Here is a 24,555-nt window from a genome sequence, read left to right on the forward strand (position 1 = left end):
CTGGACCAGCCTCTCTGTCCTGCCCTGTCCTTCCACCTTGGCAGGGGAGAAGGTCACCTCTGCCCAGTAGCTGCAGGCCACCTGCCAAGGCTCGCTGGTGTCCAGGGTAGAAGTCTGCCACAAAGAAAGCCAACTTTTACATTATCATGCAGAGCCCGCATCCTTTCTTATTTTCTATTCCAGAACAGAAACTTGGCTGCACCTTTGCATAAGCAAAAGGTGCATTGCAATGTATTTCCCCAAACAAGAGAGTTGTTGGCCTCTCTCTGTGCAGAGAAGCCCTGCGGCTTTGGATGGAGGTGAGTAGCTTCTCCCCGGCATGCAGGAGGCCTCAGGAGGGCAGGGACGGTGGGCAGGCTCTGGGGTACTTGGCCTGGCCTTCGATCACAGCAGGGCACCGCAGGCCCTGCTACTGTTGCACTTTGGCCCGTTGCCTCTTGGTCCGCATTTCCCGGTTATTCTCTCGTTCACCCGTTCAAAACTGTTTACGGAGCATCTACTGTGCGCTCAGCACTGCTAGGGACACAGCAGTGAGTGAGGAAGAGGGGTGCCTCCCGCTCAAGTGCAGAGGCTGGTACGGGAGCAACTGCTGGTTTTTTAATTTATTTTTAACACCAAAAGCTTTTTGTATTGGGCTGTAGCCGTTTAACAATGTTGTGATAGTTTTAGGTGAACAGTGAAGGATCTCAGCCATACCTATACATGTATCCTCTCTCCCCCAACTCCCTTCCCATCCAGGCTGGCACATAGCATTGCGCAGAATTCCATGTGCTGTATAATAGGTTTTTGTTGGTTATCCATTTTAAATATAGCAGTGTGTACATGACCTTCCCAAAGTCCTTAACTATTCCTTCCCCCCGGCCACCGGGAGTTCCTTTTCTAAGTCTGTGAGCCTCTTTCTGTTTTGTAAGTTCATTTCCATCGTTTTTTCAAACATTCCACATGTAAGAGATGTCGTACAACATTTCTCCTCTGTCTGGCTCACTCCGCTCAGTATGACACTCTTTCGGTCCGTGCATGTTGCTGCGAATGGCCTTATTTCATTCTTTCTAATGGCCGGGTGATACTCCACTGTCTTCCTTATCCGTTCCTCTGTCTAGGGACATTTAGCTGTCTGCATGTCTTGTCTATCGTAAACAGTGCTGCACCGGGCCATGTTTTTCTCCAGATAAATGCCCAGGAGTGGGATTGCAGCATCATATGGTAGCTCTATTTTTAGTTTTTTAAGGAACCTCCATACTGTGCTGGAAGCAACTACTCTTACGGGCTCACTTTGAGCAGGGGATAGTTGTGCTGGGGGAAGAGCATGAAAAACCAGAGATACAGCAAGTGCAAAGGTCCCAAGGAAGGGTAGGACTCCCTGTTTAAGAAGCTCAGACTGGATCACTGTGAGCAAAGGGGGCAACCTGAGAAGCAGCAGCGGGCTTCCTCCTGTTGTAGGGAGAAGGCCCTGGGCTGGGGTTGTGGGGCGCTCGCAGGGTGATAACTGCCCTCCTCCTTTGAAACACATTGACTGCCCTTTGCTTTTTCAAATGCTTTCCTGGGTATTTCAAGAATCCAGAGGCTGGAGACGGAATTACAGGTACCAACCATGGCCCAAGCAGGAGAAGAAGGCAGAGCCGTCAGGAGTGAGGGTTCCTGAAGGAAAGTAGCTGAAGTTGAGCTCAGAGAAGCAAGCCAGGGCCACCTTTGAGAGGGCCGCACGTGCCAGGCTGAGGGCTGAGGGCTGTTCCTGAAAGCACTGGGGAGCCATGGAGGGTTTCAGGCAGAGGAAAGAGGAAGTCAGACCTTCTTGAGTGGCAGCCGCCATGAAGAATGATCCATGAGGGTGAGAGGTTGGGTGGGACATGGGGCGGGAAGGAACTGCTTCCTGTCTGCCTGTTGAGCAAGTGGAATGGGGGTTGGGGAGGAAGGGGCATTGGAAGGGAGATGTTGGGAAGCTGTCTTTGTGGCTTTTTGTGCCGTTTCCGTGAGCTCTCTGCTTGGCAGAAATATTGCCCCTGTGTTCCTGTTACTGAGGCTCATTCCCGGGGGTCTTCATGCCACAGTGGGCCCTGCTGGGAGCATCCTGTGGGGAATGGGGTGCAGCTGGCTTTGCGGGGCTGTGGCAATTTCACAACCCACTGAAAAGTTGGTGTGGCCCTTGGGAGCAGGCCGGGGCCCCCTCCTCCTTAGCACAGCCAGCCTCCTCCATGCCCCACAAGCCCTGCATTCTGCTCTTTCTGGTCCTGATGAATCACAGCGTGGGCACTAGGAGCTGGACGCCAGAGGGGGACATGTTTGCAGGCGTGAGGGTTCGGTCACACCGCCTAATGGGCAAGAAGACATGCCCCGCCAGCTGGTCACCGCGGGGTTCCCACCTGCTGGGGGGGTCTGTGGGGGCCGGGCCATCAGGAGGGCTTGGGAGTGGGGATCCGGGTTGGGGACCACCTAGAAGCTCCAGCAGCTGCCAAGAGGGGCCTGTGCTGTAGAGAGGGGCTGGGGCACCCCCAGCTCAAAGCCCCAATTCCTGGAGAAGCAGGCTGTGTGGAGCTGTGTCCCTGTGGGGACGGGCAGAGGCTGTCTAGGAGAAGCAGAGGAAGGTGCACCTCAGTGGCGGGCACCAGGGCAGGCAGGGCTGCGGCACCTCAAGAGCAGGCCTGGCTTCCTTTATGGCTCCCTCCTGGGCAAGCTCTGGACGTGCCCTGTCCAGCTCCTCAGCAGTCCTGGAGGCCCAGTTGGTCTCCAAGGCCAGAGGCAGGGTGCCCAGCCCCACTGCCAGGAGCTGGTGGCTGGTGGGCAGCTCAGAAGATACAGCTGGGCCTTGTATAGCAGCCGGACACCCCTGGCCCTGAGCGCCTGGCCCTCACCCCCAGCGGGAGGTGGGGCTTTGTCTCGCAGAGCTTGGCACCTCATGGTTGAGGGTCTGGCCCCCTTCTGTCTGGAATCGGCAGTCAGGGTCAGACCTGCCCACTGTCCAAGAAGGACATAAGACCCCTTCCCCGAGATGAGAGTGGCCACCCTCAGCCCCAGTGGTGGGGCCAGGAGACAGGAGGGCCTTGATGGAAGGCTCTGGGCCAGCAACTGGGGCGGGGCCAGCCCTGCATCTCCCTCACTCGGCGGCCAGCCTCAGCTTCCTCATCTCTCAGGAGGGCTTGACACCCCTTCTTCTGGCCTCCAGTAGCTATTGGGAGCATCAGAGGAGATAATTCTGTAGACTCAGCCCTGAATCCCTTCCGAACAGCAGGCTACCCTGCCACTGCCTTTGGGTCCCCAGGCATAGCTATCTGAAGTTACCCAGACTTCGGGGACTTGAGTGACCCTGTCCCCTCCCAGGTCCCAGAGAGCCGGTTCACGCTTTCTCTGCTTTCATCTTCTTCCCAAGTATCTGAACTGTTTTCACTCGAAGCATGACCTGGGAGTCAGAAGTGAAGGGTGTAGAGTGAAGCTTGCCATTCACCCCTGTCTCTGCCCCCTTTCTTCTCTCGTGCCCACCCCTGCTCCCTGCCCCAGGGGCAGCGGAACCTCCCTTTATCACAACCTTCTTCTGTTCTACACCACAACTTTTGGTCAAACTCTGTGAGCCAAATTGGCCAGGCTCTGCTTGTGAGAGATAAAATGATACTTTGGAGACAGACCAAAATAACAACAACAACAACAACAACAACCTCTCTCTTAAGAAAAACTGACTTTTAGGGTTATTGTCTCACTGTGGACCAAAACGTCTAGGTCTGGTTTGACCCTCAAAGGTGGGCAAGGACATCCGGGCTTAGAGGGTGCGCACCCTGCCACTGTGACCTCCTGGGGGCTGCAGGGTGACATGGCTTAGCAGCAGTGACAACCACAGCTTTGCTGTTTTCACCAGGATCATTCCATCACATATGCGTGGAAGTCTAGTCCTCACAAAGCAAGTTGAGACTGTCGTCTTGTTTTAAGGAAGGGAAGGCCCAGCGTGGGTGAGTTGGCTCCGCATTGCCAGTCACAGCTTCACCTTGTTGGCGTGTGACTCTCAGGCCAGTGTTCATTCTCTCCAGACTCATGCATGTGCTGCAGTGACCGTCCTGTAGGCTATCGGTCATTGCTTCCCTGGAGGAAAGCCAGGTCGGGGCAGACAAACAAATAATAATTGGGAAGTAGATTTGCGGGCAGGAGGCTTCCCATGGGGCCACACGTAGGGCTGGCTGGAGGCATCCCAGGACCCCTCTGTGCCTCCCGTTGGTGCCACAGCAAGGGTGGCAGTGATCACCAGACTTTGTCTAGCATGCCCTACGTGCCTGCCCACCCCATCCATCGTGAGTCGATTTTACTTGCTAACTCTCAGATTTCCCAAAGGGTTTTCCTGCTGTTTGTAGGTAGCAATTTCCATCGCTCAGATAGAGATTCTAAAAGTTGGGATTCCGGGGGAGAAGGGCCCTGGCCTGAGATGACAGAGTGGGCTCTGGGAGATGCATTTGGCGGGATCTGCTGTCCCCAGGGGAAGGTCAGCAGCCTCTGGGATTTGGTCTGCGCACAGGGAGGGCCTGCACGAGTTCATGCCTCCCCACTGAGTGATGTGGATTTGTTCTCTTGACAAGTGTGTCCTGAGTATCTGCTGGGTGTGACTGCATCCTGAGTGCTGGAGACACGCAGGGAAAATACAGAGAGAAAATACAGGGAGAATACAGGAAGTAATGGGCCCTGACGCTTGCTGGGAAGCAGATGAGATCTGGAGGCTGGGCCTCCAGAATAGTCAAGTTTGGTCAGGAAGTGAATGGATGAAGGGGGTGGTAGCAAGAGCACTGTTCCAGGCGAGATCCTGAGAGTATGTGAGAGTAGGGTCGGTGGGAGAGGGAGGCTTGGCTGGCCCTGAGGCCGGGGTCAGCCATAACCAGTGTTTCTGGAAGGCCATGCAAGCCATGCTGTGGGGAGGCGAGGTTCCTCACCTTCCTTGTGCCATGGATTCCTCTGACTTCTGGTGAGGCCCACGGGTACCTGTTCAAATAATGTTTGCAAATATAAAAAATAAAATACACACGTGTGCTAAGTCACTTTGATTGTGTCCGACTCTTTGCGACCCGATGGACTGTAGCCCGCCAGGCTCCTCTGTCCATGGGGCTTCTCCAGGCAGGAATACTGGCGTGGGTTGCCATGCCCTCCTCCAGGGGATCTTCCTAACCCAGCAGATGGGTTCTTTACCACTAGCGCCACCTGGGAAGCCCAAAAAAGAAAGTAAAAAATGATAAAATACAAAGGAAGCCCACTGTGTCAGCTGCAGTTCCCAAAACAGATCACAGAAAGCACCTTTGTGATACAGCAATATCTGTTCTTAATTAGCACATTAAAAGTTAGATCTGGGGGTCATCTAAAATGACTCCCCTTTCCAAGCTGTGATGAGTACAGATAATATTTCACAGTCACCGGCAGCACCTGTGGAGTGATTTCTACCAGTGACGGTGCCAGGACTGCCCCTTCTACGGGGGTCTGAGCCGTGCTCACCCTGGCAGAAGAGGCTGCGTTGCAGTTAGCGGCTCCAGCGTTCAGCGTGGGCAGTGTCCACATCCCAGTGTGGGCTCTCGCTGGAGATTCCCTGGGGTGGTCGGAGGGGCTGCTGAGGAGACAGGGGCCGAGTCCACTCAGTGGTTGGCTGTAAGGGGGCAGGAGGAACAGAGGGAAAGGAAGGGGTTGGTTCAGAGCTGAGGGTAATGCCTGAGCGTGAAGTGTGGCGAGGAGGAGGGGGTGGGGTGGTGTGCCCGGGTTCTGCCCTGGGGCTGAGCTGGCGATGCCATTTACAAAGCCAGGGCTGGTCTGTGAGCCTGTGGTCTCTGCTGACGTGTCCCTGGTTGTCTTTCAGGTCAACGAAATCTATCACGATGAGTCCCTGGGGGCCCACATCAATGTCGTCCTGGTGCGGATAATCCTGCTGAGCCACGGGAAGGTGAGTGGGCACTGCAGGCTGGTGCCTTCCAGACTCACCAGGGCCCCCACCTCTGTGGGATGAGTGGGGCCCTCCAGTGAGGCAAAGGCCCCCTTGAAAAAGCCTTTATGTTGGCCAAAACCACCTTGCCTGTCCCCAGCTGCCCCGTGTTTCCTGTAAGAAGCAAGGAACTTGTGAGCCGCCCCTACTCTCCTTTCAACCTCACTTTCTCTTTAAAAATTTAGGTTCAGGTTTGGTGAGACCAACAGCCCAGGAGGTGACTGCCATGGAAAAGCTGGGTTTTACCCGCAGTTTCTGGCCCTGCAGGGCCCCACAGGGAAGCGCGAGGGTTGGTCGGGAGGCCTGGGGGAGGAGAGGCAAACTGTGGGTGAGCCGCTGCATTATGGTTTCCTCGGGAAGGACCAGGTTAATCACGGGTAAGCAGGCTTAGGAGTGGCCAGTGTGGATCATCTCAGTGGGCTCTGGGGAACCAGGGCTGCCTCTGAGTGCCTGGTACCTGGCCCTTGGGAATTTGCTCTGGGGATAATGGGCTGGAGTGTGAGCGCCCGATGAAGGAGATGGCTGGGGGTGTGGACTCTGCATCGGTTGGTTTGCATTTGAAGAGCATATGCTTCAGTGTGAGCGCTTTACTGACTCTGGAAATTGGTTAACCCTGGCAGGGACAGTTCCTTCCAGGTCAGCGAGGCCCTAGATGTCAAAGCAGCAGAAACACAAGGTTGAGATGCCCCTCAGTTTGACTCCTGCCTGTGTCCTCAGCCTGTGTCCTCTTCTCATGCCACGTAGCTGCTGTTCTCACTGAGCACTCTTGCCCTTCTTACACCCCTTTGCCGTCAGACTTGAAGCCTTTTTCCTATCAGCATGCACAGGGCTATGCAAGCAGGGTTAGGAAGCCCCCAGAAGGAAAGATAACGGGGTGGCCTGAAAGGAGAGCTGGTGAGGAAGGAAGGAGCCTCGTGGTGCCAGGCCAGTGTGCACTGAGCCAGGCCTGTGCTGAGCAGCTTGGGAGCACTTTACATGAAATTAACTCAGTCCAAGGACAGAGGAGGAGGTGGAGATATGATGATCCCATTTCACAAGTAAGGACTGTGAAACTTACACCGAGGTTTAAGGCAGTTCAGTGGTGTGAGTAGCCAGTGGCATCTGGCTCCTTAGATTTCCCTGGTGGCTCAGATGGTAAAGCATCTGCCTACAGTGCGGGAGACCTGGGTTCAGTCCCTGGGTCAGGAAGATCCTCTGGAGAAGGATATGGCAACCCACTCCAGTACTCTTGCCTGGAAAATCCCATGGATGGAGGAGCGTTGTAGGCTACAGTCCATGGGGTCGCAAAGAGTCGGACACGACTGAGCGACTTCACTTTCTTTCTCTCTCTGGCTCCTTAGGAGTCCAGCTTCTCACCCTGGCAGCCAAATTCTGAATCCATGGTCTGACCTCACTCAGTATGAATAAAGTCAAGTCATCTTAAGATGAAGCCGAGGCACATCAGGCATAGCAATTATGTGGAGGGTTAAGTCTTCTACTCAGAGGCAGAGTCTTAGTCTCACAAAATGAAGTTGAACTGCACACCACATACAAGGCCTGCAGTACAGAAACGACAACGAAGGACTCCGTGATTGGACAAATTCCAGCAATGCTGGACCTTGAGCCCACTTTTCCTGCCTTGGGAGGTGTGTTACTCTATGGTGATGCAAGTGACCACTGCGGAGGATGGTAGTCATGGCCCCTCAGTGTCCCAAGGACAGCGTAAAATGCAGACTGTCGGAACAAGGGGGAAATCTGCAAACAACCTAAGTGCAGGAGTCTTTCATACCCTTTCCAAGACCTTTAACAGATTACATTCTTAAAGGCGCAGGAGTTTCAGATAATACAATGCTTATGCTTAGTTGCTCAGTCGTGTCCGACTCTGCAACCCCATGGACTATAGCCCACCAGGCTTCTCTGTCCATGGAGTTTTCCCTAGCAAGAATACTGGAGTGGGTTGCCATTTCCTACTCCAGGGGATCTTCCCAACCCGGGAACTGAACCCAATGTCTCTTACACTGCAGGCGAATTCTTTACCACTGAGCTGCCTGGGAAGCACAAATAGTATAATGGGTAAAGTTAAATTAGTTATATCATCTTTTCCCCTTGCTATACCTATGGAAAGATATGCCTTCTTTTTGAGGAATCATAGAGTGAAGTCGCTCAGTCGTGTCCGACTCTTTGCGACCCCGTGGACTGTAGCCCACGAGGCTTCTCCATCCATGGGTTTCTCCAGGCAAGAATACTGGAGTGGGTTGCCATTTCCTTCTCCAGGGGATCTTCCCGACCCAGGGATTGAACCCGGGTCTCCTGTATTGGAGGCAGACGCTTTAACCTCTGAGCCACCAGGGAATAAAACACCTAACAATGACAAATGTACTTTAGGTCGTAAAGAAAGTTTTAGTGAATTTCATACAGCGAAAATTGTTTGGACTATACTCAGTGCTCTAAAACTAGATGGAGGAAACGGATATATAAAAAGCATAAGTGCAGTCTCTCTGAAAAAAAACAAATTTCCTGGGAAGAATACTGTTAGAGCCTCCATTGCAGACTGTTGGGAAAACCAATCAAAATGAGAGTTCAGTTCAGTTCAACTGCTCAGTCGTGTCCGACTCTTTGCGACCCCATGAACTGCAGCACGTCAGGCCTCCCTGTCCATCACCAACTCCCAGAGTTCACTCAGACTCGGCGTCCATCGAGTCGGTGATGCCATCCAGCCATCTCATCCTCTGTCGTCCCCTTCTCCTCCTGCCCCCAATCCCTCCCAGCATCAGAGTCTTTTCCAATGAGTCAACTCTTCGCATGAGGTGGCCAAAGTATTGGAGTTTCAGCTTTAGCATCAGTCCTTCCAATGAACACCCAGGGCTGATCTCCCTTAGGATGGACTGGTTGGATCTCCTTGCAGAATACTACAGATCAAAACCTGTGGAGTGTGGCCAAAGCTGTATTCAGAGGCAGGCGCCTTCCAAGATCACACTGAGCGAATGAAAACAAGTTAACCCTCTATTCAGCTCAGTGAGTTAGAACAGGTATTAACAACTACCCAAACCCCAAAACCTAAGGAAAGTAAAAATAAGGAAATAGTTTAGAAAAAGGCAAAAATCAATAAAGTAGAAAATAGAAAGTAACAATAGGGCCCATTGAGAAGCGAGCCTTGGGAAAAGCAAACCTTTGGCATATTTAGTCTAGAAAAAAGAGAGGAAGCATAAACTAAGATCGGAAAGCACGCGTACAATGCAGCCCACGGTGGGGTGCTTTTCCTGGCTGAAGGGAAAGCTTTGGGGGCTGTTGGGAGATCTCTGCCTGGGCCTTTTCCCTACGCCTCCACCCTGACACCCAGTGGTGGTCTGTGAAGGAGGGGCATGCACGCCTTCCTCTGCAGGTAAGCAGGCAGTTTGTGGCAGGGTGGTACATTCTAGGCAAGTAGGCACAGCATGCAGCGGGGTAAGGCTAGGGTGACCCACGCCCAGTGATACAGTTCCAGCCTCCGTTTGCTGACATGGGGCTTTGGAACGTCCGATGGGACTTGTGCATCTCCGTAAGAGCAGTCATCAGCGTGTTCCCTGCTCCTCCCCCTCCCTCCCCCTCCTCAGGCTGGGTTCGCCTTTCCTGGCCTGAGACCCCTCATTAGCATCCTTCAGCATCTGAAGAACTTTGAGTCTGGTAGCATGAGGGACGGGCGTGATTATATCCAGCCGCCTCCCCACTTTTTGCCTCTGCAGAGGACAGCGGGTAGGAAGAGGAGAAGAGCTACCAAGTGGTCAGGACACTGAAAGGAAAAACTGGAGGGTTGTGTGTGGGTAACTGCCTACCAGTGCTGGTGACGTTTTGGTTCTTATTTGGCCTGGGAACTGTCTGTCTCCTTCCCAATGTTGATTACTCCATGGAACAAAGCCTTGGTTATTTGAACTACTTCCTGACAGGCTTTGGGCTAAACTGTCCCCGCCCAAAGATGTGTCTTCTTGTTTTTCTTTCCTTAAGTATCTCTCACAGGTAGAAACTTGGTAGAGACCAGTAGAAAACCTGAAGGTAAGATTTTGAGAAACTCTGGGTCAGGGGCCCAGAAGGTCTTGGGAAATTCAGGATTTTTTAGGGAAATGGGAAACCCCATAATCATGTGGGAACTCAAGTGCTTCACTGTTTTCAAAGTTATCTTAAAATTACCTCTAAATAGAGAATCAGATAACCTGTTTTTGCCAGTATATTTTATTCATTTGCAAGGAATTGTTAAGCAAAGATAATGCAATATCATATAAACAATTTCGGAATATACATGTGTTCTAAAATCCACCCAGTTTCTCTTTCAGGCCAGTATGATTCCTACATGCGAAGTTGCCAAAGGTAGCTTATCTAAGACAAAGTACAGACCTGTTTCACTTTTAAAAATAGATGTAAAAAATCCTGAGGCTTTAAGCCTTTCATTCAACAATGCATAAAGAGAAACTCCCCTCATGATTAAATAGGGCTTATTATAGGAAGGTGATGATTGTTTACTATCCAAAAGTCTGCTCATCCAATTTGCCACATCCATTCACCTAAGGACAAAGCTTATCATCTAACAAGCACTTTTTGAGAGGTCGCACAGAGTCGGACACGACTGAAGCGACTTAGCAGCAGCAGCAGCCATGCGTGCTCCCAGACCTTGGGGGCTGCTCTGGAGTGGAGGTGCAGACAGGGAAACAGTTATAACTGAGGGTTCAGGGGAAAGGTGAGGCAGGCAATCCTTCCTTAGAGGGCAAGGCAGGTGACTGGCGGCAGTGACTTTTCAGCCACAGGGAGGGAGTGAAAAAGGGGACGAACCGGCACAGGGATGTTTCAAGTTAAAGGCAGGAAGAGAGCAGGCTGTGGGAGGGACAGGGGGCAGCTGACTCTGACTGAAGGGGACAGTGCAAGATGGAAAAACAGCAGAAGTTGGTGCTGAAGAAGCTAGCTGGAAGGAGCGGATCCTGAGGGCTCTGTACCTCCTGCCAAGGGGGTTGGTTTTCTCACTAGGGCAGTTTCTAGCAGGAGAGTAACATGATCCGATTTGCATTTCTAAGAAGATCCCCGGGCTTCAGTGTGCAGAATGGCCGTGGGAGTGGTGGCTTGGGAGAAAGTGGGCAGCGTCAAAGGGAGGACAGTCGTGGGCTGTCCTGGGACCATAGCCACAGAGAAGGGAGAGAATTTTAGGAGGCCACCAGGAGGGGATGGGTGCTACGTGGATGAAGGTGAAAGGACACTGAGCTTGTGCCTTGGGCAGCCTGCTAGGTGATGAGGCAGCCCCTGAGGTGGAGAGCACAGGAGGGGACGCGGCACGTGGGGGAGAAAGGCAGCGAGCTCAGAGGAGATGTGTTGGGTCTGGGGCGCCTTGTGCCATTCCAGGAGAGCCAGCCAGGAAACACTGGCACGCGGGGCTGAAGCCTGGAGAGCAGAGGGGTGCATCCTTTGCAAAGGCATGGGTGGGGTGCACAGGGGGGCACCCCAAGTCTGGGGCACCTGACAAAGCCCAGGAGCCCCTGCTGAAGGCACCAGCAGGGCAAGGAGCCTGATCAGCTCCTTGGGAGCTGAGAGGGTGAGAACTGGTAACAGATGGTAACGTCACAACCCAAATTTTATTTAAAGGTAGAAAAATAAGCACATTGTCCCTAAAAGTGTTCTGCATTGCTAATTCTTAGGATGTTCTTAGATGTTTGCATAGGAGAATAGAGGGGTTCCACGATCAAATGAATCTAGGAGAGGCCTATACAGCAAAGTAAAACAGGTGTTTCTGACAACAAAATTTCTCAGACTTTACTATGAAAATGTGCAGGGTGAAGCTCTAAGAGGTGGGTCAAACACACGGTTTCTTAAAATTCTTTCTCAACAGAACCCTTTTCCTCACGGAATCAACGTTCTACAGAATTTGCTTTGGGAAATGCTGCCCTTTTGAGACAGTTCCAGTAAAATGGGCAACAAGAGAGAGACACGTAACTTTGTTACTGAGGTTTTGGAAATTCTCAGTTCCGTTCAGATCAGTCGCTCAGTCATGTCCGACTCCTTGCGACCCCATGAACCGCAGCACGCCAGGCCTCGTTGTCCATCACCAACTCCGGGAGTCCACCCAAACCCATGTCCATTGAGTCGGTGATGCCATCCAACTATCTCTATCGTCATCCTCTATCGTCTCCTTCTCCTCCTGCCCTCAATCTTTCCCAGCATCAGGGTCTTTTCAAATGACTCAGTTCTTCACATCAGGTGGCCAAAATACTGGAGTTTCAGCTTCAACATCAGTCCTTCCAAAGAACACCCAGGGCTGATCTCCTTTAGAATGGACTCGTTTGATCTCCTTGCAGTCCAAGGGACTCTCAAGAGTCTTCTCCAACACCACAGTTGAAAAGCATCAATTCTTCGGCGCTCAGCTTTCTTTATAGTCCAACTCTCACATCCATACATGACTACTGGAAAAACCATAGCCTTGACTAGACGGACCTTTATTGGCAAAGTAATGCTTTTTAATATGCTGTCTAGGTTGGTCATAACTTTCCTTCCAAGGAGTAAGCATCCTTTAATTTCATGGCTGCAATCACCATCTGCAGTGATTTTGGAGCCCAAAAAAATAAAGTCAGCCACTGTTTCCACTATTTCCCATCTATTTGCCATGAAGTGATGGGACTGAATGTTGAGCTTTAAGCCAACTTTTTCGCTCTCCTCTTTCATTTTCATCAAGAGGCTCTTTAGTTCTTCACTTTCTGCCATAATATCATATGACATGAAACCAGTATCCAAGGAGAGTAGATAATATTATAATTGTTTGCTGATACTTATGTGCCTGGAAAACTCCCGGCACAAAAAAATCCATTGGAAAACTTTTAGGGTTAAGAAAGGAGTTTAGTGACATGACCAAATATAAGATAATTACACAAAGCCCCATAATTTCTGTGTAAACTCACAATGCCCTGATATGTGCATGCCTGCACGCTAAGTCGCTTCAGTCGTGTCTGACTCTTTGCGACCCTGTGGACTGTAGCCCACCAGGCTCCTCTGTCTATGGAATTCTCCAGGCAAGAATATTGGAATGGGTTGCCATGCCCTCTTCCAGGGGGTCTTCCTGACCCAGGGATCCAACTCTCATCTCTACCTGCATTGACAGGTGGGTTCTTTACCATTAGTGCACCTGGGAAGCCCTACAATGCCCTGGTAGTAAAGATACCAGGGAAAGAAAAGTTCCATTTAGAATAGTAACCAAAAATACAAAATATCTGGCCTAGTCCTAACAAGACAATGTAAGACCTACATATAGGAAGAACATTGCACATTGTTAATGGGGCTTCCCTGGTAGCTCAGCTGGTAAAGAATCTGCCTGCAATGGAGGAGACCCCTGTTTGATTCCTGGGTTGGGAAGATCCCCTGGAGAAGGGATAGGCCACCTACTCCAGTATTCTTGGGCTTCCCTGGTGGCTCAGACAGGAAAGACTCCACCTGCAATGCAGGAGCCTTGGGTTTGATCCCTGGGTTGGGAAGATCCCCCGGAGGAGGGCATGGGACCCACCCCAGTATTCTGGCTTGGAGAATCCCATGGACAGAGGAGCCTGGCGGGCTACAGTTCCTGGGGTCACAAAGAGTTGGACATGACTGAGCAACTAAGCACAATGATAGGAAAAAACTAAAAATACACAAAGAGACACATGCTGTTCCTTATGGGAATACTGGGCATTGTAGTAATGTTGATTTTTTCCTAGACTAATAATTGGAAACTTGATGAAATGGTTCTGAGATTCATCTACCAGCATGAACATTCAAGAATGGCCGGGAAAACCTTGAAAGCCAAGCAGATAAAAAGGATTTACTACAGACACCTTGTAAAGCAAAAATAAGTAAAATCATACTATATTTGCATAAATGTTAACAGATCAACAGAATAAAATATATAACTCTGAAAATACCTCTCATAAATAAAATGTGATAATATAAATGGAATGGTTATTAAGTGTTAGAATAAATATATGATAAATAGTAAATTAAATATCTCAGATGATAAATATACACCAATAAAATTCAGCTATTTAAATCGTACTAATCAAGAAGAAAATATTCATTGTCAAGGGATTCCTAAGCGAAAATACAGTAGAAAGGGTTGTAAAGGGGAAGATAGATATATTTGAGTACTTAAAATATAAAATTGTCAAAAAACACCATCAAAAGGCAAACCACAGTGAGGAAGAGCATTTGCAATATGGAAAAATACTCTAATATATGAAGAGTCCTAGGAAAAACAGACTTGGCAATTGATATAAGCAATTAACTAAAGAAAAAATACATGTTGCAGAAAAGAGAAAATATTGAGCTTTACCATTAATCAATAAGTAAATAAAATGGTTTACCATTTTAAAAGCATCTAAAGATTTACTGCTGGTTTGGGTGAATGCAGCAGTACACTCTTCCATTTTCCAGTTAGTGACAGTGGGTCACTTCCCTTTGAAAGGCTCTTCATGCCTGCCCCCAGTCATTCACTCCTTTCTGTGATTCTGTTCTAAAGCAGTTAGCAGCCTTGTGCATGAAGTTTTAGGCCTAAGCCAAAGGTCGTGGCCTTATTGCTAAGTGTAAGCAACTGGAAACAATCTCAACTGTCTGCCAATAAGGGTCTAGTTACATAAATTACAGCACATCCCTGTGGTGGGTTATTCAGTTCAGTTCAGTCACTCAGTCGTGTCTGACTCTTTGCGACCCCATGAACCGCAGCACGCCAGGCCTCCCTGTCCATCATCAACTCCCAGAGTTCACTCAAGTCCATCAAGTCAGTGATGCCATCCAACCATCTCATCCTCTGTCGTCCCCTTCTCCTCCTGCCCTCAATCTTTCCCAGCATCAGAGTCTTTTCAAATGAGTCAGCTCTTCGCATCAGGTGGCCAAAGTTATGGAGTTTCAGCTTCAACATCAGTCCTTCCAATGAACAGCCAGGACTATATCTCCTTTAGGATGGACTGATTGGATCCCCTCGCAGTCCAAGGGACTTTCAAGAATCTTCTCCAACACCACAGTTCAAAAGCATCAGGTCTTTGGTGCTCAGCTTTCGTTATAGTCCAACTCTCACATCCATACATGACCACTGGAAAACCATAGCCTTGACTAGAGAGACCTTTGTTGACAAAATGATGTCTCTGCTTTTCAGTATGCTCTCTAGGTTGGTCATAACTTTCCTTCCAAGGAGTAAGTATCTTTTAGTTTCATGGCTGCAGTCACCATCTGCAGTGATTTTGGAGCCCAGAAAAATAGTCAGTCACTGTTTTCACTGTTTCCCCATCCGTTTGCCATGAAGTGATGGGACCAGATGCCATGATCTTCATTTTCTGAATGTTGAGCTTTAAGCCAACTTTTTCACTCTCCTCTTTCACTTTCATCAAGAGGCTCTTGAGTTCTTCTTCACTTTCTGCCATAAGGGTGGTGTCATCTACATATCTGAGGTTCTTGATATTTCTCCCGGCAATCTTGATTCCAGCTTGTACTTCCTTCAGCCCAGCATTTCTCGTGATGTACTCTGCATATAAGTTAAATAAGCAGGGTGACAATATACAGCCTTGAGGTACTCCTTTTCCTATTTGGAACCAGTCTGTTGTTCCATGTCCAGTTCTAACTGTTGCTGCCTGACCTGCATACAGATTTCTCAAGAGGCAGGTCAGGTGGTCTGGTATTCCAATCTCTTTCAGAATTTCCCACAGTTGATTGTGATCCACACAGTCAAAGGCTTTGGGATAGTCAATAAGGCAGAAATAGATGTTCTTCTGGAACTCTCTTGCTTTTTCAGTGGTGGGTTATTAGACTAGCAATAAATCCCATTTTCAAAGCATGTGTAAGGGCTTTGGCAAATGGTTACAGCATAAAGTCAAGTTGGTTTGCTTTTGGGGAAAGAAGGATATAAGCTTCCAGTATTATGATCTCAATTTTGTGTACAAATTATACCAGAAGGGACTGAAGGAATACATACAGTGTGAACAGTACCTATCTCCGGGCAGTAGGTCATGGATTTTTATTTTCTTCCTTCTACTTTGCTGAATTTTCTTAATGTATCATGGTAAGGATGTTTCTTTTATACTTGCAGGTTTCTTTTATACACTTATAGCACATTTTTAACTATGGAAAAATGGTTTATTTTTTTAAAAAAGCAATACTTTAAAAATGAGAGAGTCCAAGTATTTCTGTTTCACTGAGCGCTAGCACCTGGGGAAGGGTCCCTCGTGGCATGCCACAAGTGCCATGTCCAGCGTTCTATTTCTGATTTGAAGGAGGATGCAGGAAGGACTTCACGCTTTACTTGGCACCTCTTCTCTGTGATGGCTTGGAGGTAGTGGAGAGGCCTCAGTTCTTCCGCCCTGTGGGCAATCTTGCCTTTCCTGGGCCTGGGCCTGGGACCTCTGTCACCCGAGTGTCTGTGGAAACTTCGGGCAAGCCACCTCGGCTAGAGGGGGATGCAGGCTGCCCCTAGTGCGCAGCCTCGCCTGCAGATGAGGTCGGGTGATGAGGTGTGGCAGGGCCCGCCCTCGTGGCCACGGCCAGACTGGCCACCGCTCCTTACGTTCCACCTTGTTGGGAGGGGTTCTGCTTTGCCTGGGCCGTGTTCATACCCTCGGAGTCCCCCACAGGCAGAGTGAGGGTACGGGGAGTGGGCATGGGCCCCTTGTGACGCTACAGCCTCCTCTTTCTGGGGATGGTGTGGGGAGGGCGGGCCATGGAGCTGACCAGAGCCCCTGGCCAACGAGCTAGGTGGCCGCAGCCCACCTGGGCAGTGGGACAGCTCCGGCGAGACCAGGACCGATGCAGTGAGAAGTGAGAGGGCGCAGGGGGACCGAGATCCCTGCTCACCTCCCTGACTTCCTGCTGGGAAGCTAGGAATCCGTGGTGGTGTGACGGGAAGGGAGAAAGTGGAGCTCGATGCGCGCTTGAGGCAGAGCGCAGACTGCACCCGCTGTACGCTAGCAGGGCACAGCTGCGCAGACTCAGACCTCTGCCGCGGAGTTCAGAGGTGTCAGGATAGAGGACATGCCAGGATGTGGAGTTAGATCCCCATATCCATCCACAGCCCCCAAGCCTGGCCAGAAAGGACAAGATGCTGCTGCCCCTCCGCCTGGGCCCAGGGATGGAGCGGAGCTCAGCCGTCTCCTGCAGCCGAGCCTCCCCCATGCCATGCCCCATGCCCTGCCCGCTGCCCCCACCTCCACACCCCTCCTGTTCTCAGGAAGCCACGGGGGAGGCTGCCGCCCCTCAGAGCCTGTGTGTCCTGCAGGGTTCCAGAAAGTTACAGGGCCAGACTCGGGCCTCCTCAGCAAGTTGCGGGATTGTAAGAGGCAAGCGGGGTCCAAGGTGGGGATCTCACTTTGCTCCGGGAGGACATGCTGCAGAAACACAGGCGGGGGCCGGATAGGAGAGTCAGGAGGACATGGCTGGCCGACCACGTCCATGGAGGCCGGTGCTGGACAGACATCGGATGCAGAGGGGCTGGGGCTCTGGAGTGGGTGCACCTCGCATGGGAGCCCAGGGACAGTGTGGGATGCTTGGCTGTGGGCTCAGGGGCAACAGCCTTGGGAAAGGAGGGGTCACTTCACAGACCTGAAGCTATCGAACGGGAAGTCTACAGTGGTAGTCCCTGCAGGGTAGGTGCCAGGGCCAAGGATGCCAGGCCAGACAAACAGAGCGCCTCAGAGCTGGAGGTCACACCCCTGACCAGTATTTCTGTAAGTACATTTAAAAAGAATAACTGGAACAGGGAAATGTGACAAAACCAAGATTATTCATGAATACCAGCCCCGGCTTTTTATTATTAAATTCCATAGACATAAAGTCACTCCATCAAACTGCTATGAAAGTTTCCCATTTCTGTACTTATCTCATTGTGGGCGATATCAGTTTGTGTCCACCAGCCACAGACTCCACTTGGCAGAGTGCTGGGGTTAAGGCCCTGTTTCCAGGGCTCTCAGGGACCTCAGGAAGTGGAAGGACCTGTCTCTTGGGCAGATGGATCCTGGGATGTGCCTGCCCCCAGGCCTGGGGCACCAGCTTCCCGTGAGTCCACCAGGAAACAGGGTGGTTTTGGAGTGGTGAGCACCACAAAGGAGACAGAACACCCAGTGCCCTGGATCGGGTGATCCAGAGGGGACTGCCTGGCTGGCACTCGTGTAGAGGGAGTGAGCTCTGCTTGTTGCAGGAAAAGCCAGGAAGGGCTTCTGGATGAGAGTCACAAATGGCTCCCAAGGAGAATGGATTCCGATGAGCTGCTCTTAAAGGAGCCACGTGCTTCCTGACAGTGAGTGGGGCCCTGTCCCTGCGAGGCTTGAAGCACAGAAAGGCCAAGGGGACTGCAGGCTGACCCCTGCCAGGAGAGGGCCCTGAGCTGTGTCCTCCAAGGTCTGCAGAGTCAGGGCAAGGGGGTGGGTCTGGGAGCAGTGAGAGGGAGACCCAGACTCGGGGCAGAAAGTGGCCTGGGTATTCAGATTCTGCTATTCATTCCAAGCTCTGATGGAAGCGGACCAGCCTCCCTGCCCTCTGCTCACCTTGCCCCTGTCCCCCGGCCCCACCGAGGCCCCGCTGGGGATAAAATCGGGTGTGCTTGTGCAAAGGACATGTTTGTCTTCCAGCTTATGAGGAGCCTCTGAGTTGTCTCAAGTTTTTCCTAAAACAACATTTTTCTCCATTTCTTAAAAAAAAAAAAAAAAAAACTCAGCAGAAGAAAAGAGATTATCTCATTTTATACAATATGCCATCAGCCAGGGAGCAGAACACCAGCAAGGCTTGAGGGTTGCATAGCAACTGGCTTTTCCATTGATTTTTTTGAGAAGGAACCAAAGCTACTGAACTGTTCTCATTTTAAATATTTCCTAAGATGATGAAAATCAAAGCAAATGGAAATCAGAGACTTGGGGACAATCAGAGAACAGAAGGTATCTTGTTGTGAAAGACCAGGTCAAGACAAAGTATGGAACGCTCCTGGGAATTTTTCAGCATTAGAACAGAAGGGTTGGAGAAATCCTGACTGTGAGTCTCTCCGGGGAAGGCAAGAGAAGAAAGTGCTGGGGCAGGTCTCAGCGTTCAAGGGACCGGTGCCACCACCCTCTTACTGCATATGCCGGCCTGACATGGACCTCTGCCTCCCTGACTGTGGGGGCTGATATGCCAGGCCATTGCCGACCTGATAGGGACCTCTGCCTCCCTGACTGTGGGGGCTGTGTAGGGGATTCAGACATCCCAGGGACAGCCCCCTGGTTTCCTCAGGGTGAGGACACCCCCAGCCCCCAACCATTTGGCGCCAGGCCTGGTGCCCAGCCCCTGGCCATTATAGCCCACCTCCTGAGCCAGAGTCTCCAGGGTCCAGAGGAGAACAGGAAGCATTGGAGACAGGTGTGCCCTACAGGCTTGAGCTGGGAAGGTTCACTTGAAGAGTCTTGAGCTGGCAGCTTGGCTTTCTCTGGGAAGAGATTCCCAGCCTCTGGGAGGATGTCTGGAATGTGCCTTGATGATCCGGGAGTCCTGGCCCTCACTGCTGTTGGGAGTGTGGATGCCTGTGGTGAGGTTTGAGCTCTAGGTACTCCCTGGCACCCCAGAGCAGCCTGGAGAAGACCCTCAGCTTGGTGCTGATTCTGGCCCCTGTCGGTCCTTGTGAGTCATTTACCATCGTTGAGCCTTAGGGTCCCCTGTAAGGTGAGCGCACACCAGCGATGGCAGCAGGGGGCGAGGCTTCCTGCAAGTCTCAGCCTGCAGCGCCCTCTTTGGGTCGGGTCCTGTCTGCAGCCCCTTGTGTGACTTCACTCACCTCACCCTACCCTCGCAGCGGCTCTCTGGGGCTCTTACCTCACCCCCTCACACACCCCCCCCCCCCCCCCCCCCCCCCCCCCCCCCCCCCCCCCCCCCCACCCCACCCCCGCCCTGCCGACAGGACTGGTGAGGACTGCCGAAGTCACACAACGGAGAGCAAGCAGCTTTGCTCAGGGAGGCTGGTTTGGGCTGTTTTTGGGCTCCTTGGGTTTGCTCCCCTTGGGGGTTTCCCATGGCAGGGTCCCCCCCTCAGAGGGCGAGTTTGCAGCTCCCCACCTTGGGGATGCTTATGGCATCCAGCAGGAAGAAGTCGGGATGCTCCTCAGCATCGTTCAGCGCGCAGACTGGCCCGCACCGCAGAGAATTTCCTGCCTTGCATTTTAGCAGTGTGGACGTTGAGAAGGGAGCTCTGCTTTCTTGAACCCAGCAGATCTGGACTCTGCTCTGTGCACGCGGTCCTGTGCTTCTTTGGGAGGGCGAGTTTGCGGGGTGGCGGGGGGGACCCTCTGGGGTCAGAGCAGTTGAGAAGCTTTCGGTTGGCTCCCGCTGGGTGGCAATATTGAAGATGCTGATCGCCGTGGCCGGAAGCGCCTGAGCTCCCAGCTGTACGCTGCGGTTGGGGAGGGGGCGCCTGGGACCGTGAAGCAGGGAACATGTCCAGGGGCACAGGGCCGATGACGGCGAAGCAGGCTTCCACCCCCAGGGCGCGGAGCTGCCTGGGGAGCCGCACCATCACTCGCAGGTGCCTTGGTGTGTGGGCTTGGTGATCTGAGGGATTCCCTGCTACATCCTGGAACCTGCGGAGCGTCCGCGCTGCTGGTCCCACATTGCTCCTGTCTCCTTGACTAAAGGAGGTAAGAGCGTAAATAATTCAGCTCATTCTAGAGCAAACAATGGAGATGTCAGAGAGCAGAGATTGGGACAGAACTTTCTGCAGAAGTCTTAATTGATTTGTTTAATGTGGGACCCCAGAGGCTGGCTGGGGCCTTCCGTTTGAGCCGGTGGCCGGCGTCTCAGGAGCCCCAGCCCTTTGATCCGGGCGCACGAGGCTCCCTCTGCTGTTCCTGCGGCAGCGGCGCCACCTGGTGGCCACCTCGGCTCTCGCCCTTCCTTTCCTGTCCTGCCTGCGGAGGGGTGATAAGGCCCCACACACAGAACGCCTTCAGAGGTTGCGTGGCTTCCAGACGCCCCTCCGAGGCATTTTATTTGTATGTATTGCAGCCCTAGAAAAAGAATCCAAAGATTTGTTTCCTCCTGTGTGCTTTCGTCTCGCTCCTTCGTGGTCTTTGATGCCCGCGGAGGTTGTCAGGACAGTGGAACCAAGCTGACGGGGTGGGAGCAGGTTATTCTGCCTTTTTTCTAGACCCTTGAGGTGCGCATCCAATCTGAGGCTGACTGCTCCACACTTATTCAGCCTGCCCGTGAAGCTCACAGCTTTCCCAGCTCTGTGATCCTCGGGGATGTCAAGTTCGCCAAAGTGACCGTCCTTCATCATCACAGTTAGAAGCCCATCGATGACTTTGGAGCATGGCCTAATGGGCACCTGGCGTTTGCCCTTCTTTTCAGCACTGTTAATATTCTTCAGCGCATCAGCCCGGACAACCACACCCACTACTGTGGCGGCAGGGAAAGACTGCGGGATCGCCATCGCTTCTGAAAGAAAGACAGACACATCTCTTGTCCTTGCTTGGATAGGACTACAGCCCATGTGCTGCGTGATACGTGGCAAAGACATGGGATGGAGGGCTGTGAGTGTGATTCAGGTGGCCGAGCAGTGTGCGGAGATCCCGCCAGAGCCCGAGTGACCCTTGTAGGTGTCCAGACCTCCTTCCTGGGCCCTCTGCCTGGACAGCTCTGTCTGTGAAGAGCCCTTCAAGGCAGGCAGAACCTATGGGAAGGCTGGCAGCTCTCAGGAAGGGGGAGAAGTAGGCCAAGGAAGGGTTGCGTCTGGGGTGCAGTCTTCTGCCTAGAAGCTCATGGGTGGTTGTCTAGGGGTGGGGGTTGCCTCTGGGTAAGCCTACTTCACCTGGTGTTTTGATTCTTTTGAGCCTCTGATCCACTGACCTTACTTGAATCCCTAGCTGGCTCTAAACTATTCCCCCAGGAGCTGCACCTGAGAAGCAGCAGAGCTCCCCAAAGGAAAACTGCTGAACTTTTACCAAGGAGGAAACCTGGGCCCAGAAAGATCATCCCTGGCCTGCGTCCCAGGGCACTGCAGACTCTCCCTTGCATGCGCCTGAGTGGTCCTCTCCTGCGCCTCCTCCGCAAGCTCTGTGGCCAGAAACCATGCTTCCTCCCCTGCCGGCTGGCTTGCTCGTCTCCTGCCACCTCACGGTCCTGCCTGTGCCCTCTCTCCTCACTGACTCAGCTCTTTCTAACATGCGCATGGGTCTGGCACCTGCCGCACAGCACGGGGCACAGTGCCCCCTCCTGAGCTCTCCAGGCCAGCACGGAGGAGGAGACCAGCCCTTAATTCCTTGAGAATGGCCAGAACCTTGGCAGAACTGGGACGTGGGCAAAGAAGTCCAAGCAGCTCCGGACTGTGGATGTCAGACACTGACGTCACCTTCCTCCAGGCCCCATCTGGGCTGCAAGTTCCCAGGGCCCAGCACACGGCCACTGCTCTTTTGGGATCTGCCTCTTCAGGGCCACCTCGTCCTGGTGGGACCCCTCTGAGCCCTTCCTTCTGCCCCTCCCCTTGGGGAGTCTCCTCGGAAACCAAAAGCAGGGAGAGAGTCCCAGACAACTTCCGCTCTGGGTCCTGTGGCACAGACCCCCGTGGGCCTGGAGAACAGAAGTGATGGGCTGCTTCTTGGAGTGGAGGAAGGGAAGACAAGGGAAGAACAAAACGCAAATCAATACTTCAGTCAATTATCCCGCCACGGCAGTGAGATCACGGTGGCCGCTGAGAGGGGCTAGGAACCTGGGCTGAATCCAAGGGCCTGGTGTCTGGGAGGCAGGAGGCGCTCGCCAGCAAGCCAGTGTTGGGTCCAGCCCAGAAGGGCCTTTATTCCAAGGTTCCTTACCTGGTGACTTGAGGGATGTGTTTTCTTTGGTCCACAGAACCTCTTTGTGGGCTTCGCAGGTGGCTCAGATGGCAAAGAATCCGCCTGCAATGCAGGAGACCCAGGTTTGATCCCTGGGTCAGGAAGACGCCCTGGGGAAGGGAGTGGCAACCCCCTCCAGTATTCTTGCCTAGAAAACTCCCTGGACAGAGGATCCTGGTGGGCTATAATCCATGGGGTCGCAAAGAGTCGGACATGACCGAGCAACTTACACACACACACACACACACACACACTTCTTTGTAAAATGTAAAGACTGGCCTGAGAGGTCAGCCTGGTGGCAGCTCTGGGCTCTGTTCTTGCATGCCATGCCCAGGGAGCTGGGGCTGAGGACTGCTGCCCCTGCATCGGGGCATGGGCTCCTTGGCTTGCCAGTTCTTACCACTCCTTATCACCCCAACTTCTTTATCATAACAGGGAAATATTCTTCTGTAACCTTCTAAACTGGCAAACAAAAGACAGATTTGCTTTCCTTTGAGCCAACCTGCCTCACTGACTCACATCACCAGCCTTGGCTTGTGGGCATTGGGTTTGCAACACCCACCCATCACTTCCAATGAGCCCACTCCCTGAGCAGTCAGGCCTCTCTCTGAGCCCCCAGACTGCTTGTTCTCACCTCGTTTCAGCCTTTGGCTCTGTCTCCAACTCCATGCCCTTCTTCCTGTTCTCTGGCCCTGACACCATGTGTCTTTCTAGTTGGGACTCTCGACTTCTCTTCAAAAACGTGACTAGAGCTTCTCTCCCACTGGCGCTGGACACACTAGCTGAACCCTCCAGCCAGCCAGCCAGTGCACTCACCTGGGCTTCCCACGAGTCTCCAAGGAGGAAGTCCGCTGCTCGTGGTCTTTCAGCAGCAAGTGACGATAACACAACCCCAGCTGACTTTCGTGGGAGGAGTCACTCAACGTATATGAGACACATCTCTGCTGCAAGCAGGCGCTAGGATGGCGCCCGTGAGCCCACGTCTTGGTGGTCCCTCTCTGCTGTGGTCCTTTCCCCGCAGGCGTGGGCAGCGCCGAGATTCGCCTCTAACTGGACTATGGCTTGTGCCTCGGATATGCACTCTGAGGTCACTCGTGCTGGGGGAGGCAAGCTGCCCTGTGTGACTGCTTTGTGGCGAGGTCCCTGTGAGGTGGCAAGGAGCCCTAGGCCCAGCAGCACGTGAGGAACTGGATTCTGCCAGTAACCACGTGAGTGAGTGTGGGAGTGTGTCCCACCCAGGGGAGTCTCAGCTGCCGGCAATCTCACAGGAGAACCTTGAGTAGAGGACCCCTCTGGATTGCCTTTGGATTCCTAACCCAGAAACCATGAGATAACAAGTGTTTGGGTTTTTCAGATCATGTATGTGTGTGTGTTAGTCACTCAGTTGTGTCTAACTCTTTGCGACCCCCATGGACTGTAGCCCACTGGGCTCCTCTGTCCGTGGAATTCTCCAGGCAAGAATATTGGAGTGAGTAGCCATTCCCTTCTCCAGGGGATGTTCCCAACCCATGGATGAAACCAGGGTTTCCTGCATTGCAAGCTGATTCTTTACCATCTGAGCCACCAGGGAAACTCTTTTCAGATTTCCAAACTTTTCAGATCATAAAGTTTGGAAATAACTCATTACGTTGTTATTCGTTGTTATTTGCTAAGTCGTATCCGACTCTTTGCAACCCCAGTGGCTGCAGCAAGCCAGGCTTCCCTGTCCTTTGCTATCTCCTGGAGCTTGCTCAAACTCATGTCCATTGAGTCAGTGATGCCATTCAACCATCTCATCCTCTGCTGACCCCTTCTCCTGCCTTCAATCTTTCCCTGCATCAGAGTCTTTTCGAATGAGTT

The 24,555-nt window shown here is 52.2% G+C and overlaps 1 protein-coding gene across 2 annotated transcripts in view; it reads left to right on the plus strand.

The window, feature by feature from the left end:
• The window catches only part of ADAMTS2 (ADAM metallopeptidase with thrombospondin type 1 motif 2), a 255,023-nt gene that overhangs the window by 169,634 nt on the left and 60,834 nt on the right, over nucleotides 1–24,555 (plus strand). For both annotated transcript variants that reach the window (XM_042250871.1, XM_042250872.2), the window contains one exon: nucleotides 5,810–5,893. In XM_042250871.1, coding sequence (XP_042106805.1) covers nucleotides 5,810–5,893 — 84 coding nt within the window. The remainder of the gene's footprint in view (nucleotides 1–5,809; nucleotides 5,894–24,555) is intronic.

The sequence above is a fragment of the Ovis aries genome, chromosome 5 (genome assembly GCF_016772045.2).
Source record: "Ovis aries strain OAR_USU_Benz2616 breed Rambouillet chromosome 5, ARS-UI_Ramb_v3.0, whole genome shotgun sequence".
Taxonomy (NCBI): Eukaryota; Metazoa; Chordata; class Mammalia; order Artiodactyla; family Bovidae; genus Ovis; species Ovis aries.